The sequence below is a fragment of the Echinops telfairi genome, unplaced genomic scaffold (genome assembly GCF_000313985.2).
Source record: "Echinops telfairi isolate 266 unplaced genomic scaffold, ASM31398v2 ScPeMD7_2;HRSCAF=8, whole genome shotgun sequence".
In the NCBI taxonomy this organism is placed as follows: Eukaryota; Metazoa; Chordata; class Mammalia; order Afrosoricida; family Tenrecidae; genus Echinops; species Echinops telfairi.
The window spans coordinates 27,135,778-27,140,402 of record NW_022103898.1 but is presented as its reverse complement, the minus strand read 5'-3'; the positions used below and the strand labels follow the sequence as shown (position 1 = coordinate 27,140,402).

The 4,625-nt window shown below is 39.1% G+C and overlaps 1 protein-coding gene across 2 annotated transcripts in view; it reads right to left on the bottom strand.

Annotated features, from left to right (window-relative positions):
• Positions 1 to 4,625, bottom strand: part of DEPDC4 (DEP domain containing 4) — a 28,311-nt gene that overhangs the window by 15,263 nt on the left and 8,423 nt on the right. For both annotated transcript variants that reach the window (XM_045291743.1, XM_045291741.1), the window contains exon 3: positions 3,873 to 4,059. In XM_045291743.1, coding sequence (XP_045147678.1) covers positions 3,873 to 4,059 — 187 coding nt within the window. The remainder of the gene's footprint in view (positions 1 to 3,872; positions 4,060 to 4,625) is intronic.

Here is a 4,625-nt window from a genome sequence, read left to right as displayed (position 1 = left end):
TAGGTCCTCATTTTTCCCCTCCCTCCCCGCTCCCCCTCCCGCATGAGCCCTTGATAGTTTATAAATGGGTATTTTGTCATCGACAAATTTCTTAACAATAATTTTGAGCCAAACATTAATTGCTTGTCTCCTGATACAATTTGATTAAAGTAGCATTTCTAAACTACACTAAGTAAATATTTTCATGTTTAGGTCATGTGACTAAATGTAAAATTGAAACCCATCACCATTGAGTCAACTATAATTTATAATAGACCCTATACAGGGTCTTTTACAATCTATTCCAAGATTGTAAATCATTACAGAACAGACAGCCTCATCTTGATCTTGTGGGTTTGAACTACTGACCTTGAAGTTAGCCACCCAATGCCTAACCCATAGTGCTACCAGGGTTCCGTAGTCACAGAATATTCTCATTGCCATCAAGTCCATCCAACTCAAGTGACCCCAGAGACAGAACTGCCCCTTTGGCTTTCTAAGACTTTTAAATATTTACTGAAGCAGATGGCCTCCTTTTCCTCCTGTGGAGCGGCTGGTGAGTTTGAGCCACTGACCGTCCTGTTAGCAGCTGAATACAAAGACTCTTAAGCCAGCAGGGATCCTACCTAGTTCAGTTCAATTCTAGTTTATGTCCTTGAAATGTAACACTAATTCAGATTGGTTAAGAAGTAGGATGAATCAACTCTAATCTGAAGTCTTTGACATGTAAAAGATTGTTTACTTGGCTAAGGAGCAGCAAAAATGGTTCAGAGTCCCAGGGATCAGCAATCTGAGGCGCTCCTACCATATGGAGCTCTTTTGGTACTACATGTGGTTCTGAAGCAAAACTGAAAGTGAAAATGAAACTATCATAGTTTCATCTAAATGAGGGGTTCTCAACCTTCCTAATGCTGCGACCCTTTAATACAGTTCCTCATGTTGTGGTGACCCCCCGCCAACCATAAAATCATTTTCGTTGCTACTTCATAGCTATAATTTTGCTACTGTTATGAATTGGGCGACCCTTGTGAAAGGGTCGTTCGACCCCCAAAGGGGTCACAAGGATATTACTCATGCATTCAGGTTCAAATTTAGCACTCTGTCATTTGATCTCCTTTCTTATCCATTTAAATTTGTACTAATTTTTAGTATTTTCTACTCTTTTCAATTGGGGTTTTATGTTTTGCATTGTTATTCTTGTGCTTTTTGTTTGCTTGTTTCTAATGTCTTTCTGTATATGAAATCCAGGGCAGGCATCTCTATAGAGACAGTAACTGGATTAACAGTTCCTTGGGGGCAGGGGAGATTGGTGGGAAATGGGGAGCTAATAACAATGAGTACAAGAATGAAGAAAATGTCCTAATATTGATTGTGTGATGATTGTATAACTCTTCTTGATGTGATTGGACCATTGAATTAAATGTGAATTATAAACTGTTGGAAAAAAAAGTAAAGGATATTATTCAGATAATGGTGTTTTCATTTGTTTGTAAAAATATATTTATGGCTCTTGAATAATATTTAAATTGTTGTGAGGGACAGGATTGGCTTTCTGCCTCAAAAGTTTGCCAGCCCCTGGTGGTACACTTAAGAAGGCAAAGTGTAACACACACTAAGCATTTGTTCCACCACGTTGGACATTCGGATTCTTGTCTTCTTTGATATGTGAACAGTCACACCTGGACACGATAAGAATGGAGAAGAATCAATTCATTTGAATTAGGGTGCTGGTGAAGAATACTGAAAAGTACCACGAGAAATCTGTCTTGGCAGAAGTACGGCCAAAATGTTCCTTAGAAGCAAGGCTGACCCTGGACTGTGGTGCTCTTTTCTTGCTCAGCTCATAAGGGGAGAAAGCAGCATGTCATTGCCTTGGAGTCCCAATAGAACCAAAGGCTTTATTTCTACCTGTAATTTATCTGATTTTTTCAGGAGCAAAACAAATCTTGGTAACCTCACTCAGGTCAATAGGACTCCTGGAAGCTCTACTCCACACAAGAGACTAATGTCTATGATTGCGCTTATCTCACTGAACTGTAACTTGTTTATTATTATGTTTACTCTACTGTAGGAGAAGCAAGAGTAAATGGGTAGATGTGGTGATGGTTATACTATTTTAGGATTATAAAACAGAAATGACAAAAGCTGGGAACATTCGGGGCTGATATAGGGAGAGGAGTATTGGTGTGGTAGTTACATAATTTCATATCAACTTGATATGTAGAAATACAGAGGTGGAGTCTGGCCTGCCAATCAGGTCATTAGCCTGTGGGCGTGGTCTTCTCATAAAGGAGGACCCTGTCGATCTGCCTTCACCTCGTGACTAGGAGGCACTCTGAGACTGCCGGAGTCCAGTGATGCAGCCCTGTGATGTGTCCATGACCAATGCATCCACAAGACTGCACCCACCAGCCTGTGATCTTCCTGCATTCTGCATCATTGCATGTGGCTGTGTGAGTCTGAAGGGGGACTCATGGACTTGAATTGGACTGGGCTGGGATGTTCTCCTGGTATATAACCATTTCTTGATATAAAGCTCTTTCACACACATAGATACATATATACATATGAGCGTCCCTCGAATAGTTTCTCTAGTCAACCTGGCCTAACATAATTGGCAAATAGATGAGGTCCTACAACTGAAAGCACCATGATTTCCAGTGATCCTCTCTTAGCGTCTTCTCTCACATCAGAAACAAAAATTTTAGGTTAGCATGTCAAATGAAAAAATGGAGTCAATATAGTGCACAAGGATGGAGATGGGATTTGCTACTAGGGTTCCAGCCCACACATACATGCTTATTCCAAACAAAACCAATTTACACATGTCTCTGAGAAAGAGGATGATTGCAGACAAGTACTCTCAGCAATACATGTTTTAGTCTCATTAAGGGCCCTCAAAAAAGATCCTATAAAAATTTTGCTTCTAAAGGGATCTTCTGTATCAATTAAATTCAAGCCAAAGAGGGCAGCTCAGAAGATTTTGCTGTGTTTTGGAGGGATCCCAAATGGGTCATTTTGATAAGTTTTTTCAGAAGGCACAAGATTATCATATTATCATGGGGATTTATGAGGGAAAAGTTTTAGGAAATTGTACTGGTGAGGAAAACGCCATGAAAGTTATGCCAAGGAATTTTTTTCCATCATCACAATGCACCTGCTCATTCTTGAAGGGTAGCAAGGACTGCCTTATAAGAATTTTGTTGGGAAACCTTATATCAGCCTCCCTACAGCCCTATCTTCAGCCTTCAGGCTTCTTTTTGTTCCTAAAACTCAACATTTAAAAGGAACATGACTGGTATCCCCTGAGTATGCCAATTTGCCAATTTGCCAATTTGACGTGATAAAAGTCAGAGGCCAGAACAGTTCAGGGAAGGGTTAGAGAAATGAAGGCAGTGTCTTCAATGGATGTAAACCTAGATCAGAGGTTCGCATATTTATTTGGTCTACTACCCTCTTTTTCAGGGGAAAAGTGACTTGGGACCCTTCTGGCAATTAAAAACTTGTGTACATTAGCCTATAATCCAGGTGTCTATTTCTGAAGGCACCCTCACCCCCACCCAAACCAGGGGCTGGTATCATCCACTTTGGGAAACATTGACCTAGATGAACGAATTGTCAAGAAAAAAAGATTGAACTACTAAATTGTATGCTATGTGGATCCTACCTTAATACAACTGTTTAAAAAGTAACAATAGCTTCACAATTGAATGTTTTCATTTTATAAAGTTTTTTCTGATTCTGTAGTAACACTTTTTAAACTTACCTTTAGAAAGATAGATGTGCATATAGATATAGTTATACAGTTATGTTTTCAGATCACAAAATGCCAAGGGCAAAACATGTGAAAAAACGTTTAGCTACAGATTCTTTGCCAATAAAATAGCACTTACTCAGGCAGCCATAAGTGTGGAATAACCTCTCTGTCGAGGCAAGTGTTTGAAATAACAAGATCCTCTTCTTTCCTGAACTGGAGAGCTGGAGGTTGAACTGGAGGTGCCAAAATATTTTCCAAGAAGGGAAGGTCAATCAGTTGGAGAATCCGTAACAATGTTTGTTCTTTCCAAACATCTTCCACAGCTTACAACGAAAAATAATATCACTATTAAGACTGATAAGTAGAATAGACACATTTAACCAACATTGCAAAACTAGTCTCTAAGTAAGCCAAAAAAAGCGACTTTGACATTAACACAATGGATTGATTTAATGCTAGGAAAATGTAAATTAGTTACTGGTCTTTTAATTTTCCTTTTAAAGATCGACCTTTAAGGTGACATTGGTATTGTGTACCATACTGATTCTACTTTCTGGTTGTATTGATTATAAAGAAACATTATCTCGATCTTAAGGCCAACAATAGGTTAATTCCAAATATCAAAACCTGGTGGCCGTGAGTCTAAATTATTGTACATAGCTGAGAGAATACTAATTATATTTTAATTCAAGGCAGCATAGATAATTGCAGTCTGTTGTTCTCACATGAAAATATAGTACTAGGCTGACCTTCACTTGGGTTTCTGAACATTCTTATTAAGAGGTAATCAGATTGCAACGTAACAAAGAGGAAGTGCTGAAATCCTGGTGGGGACTGAGCATGATAGTGGGACAGGAGGAGAATCAAGGGAAATAGAGGAAAGAGCTGG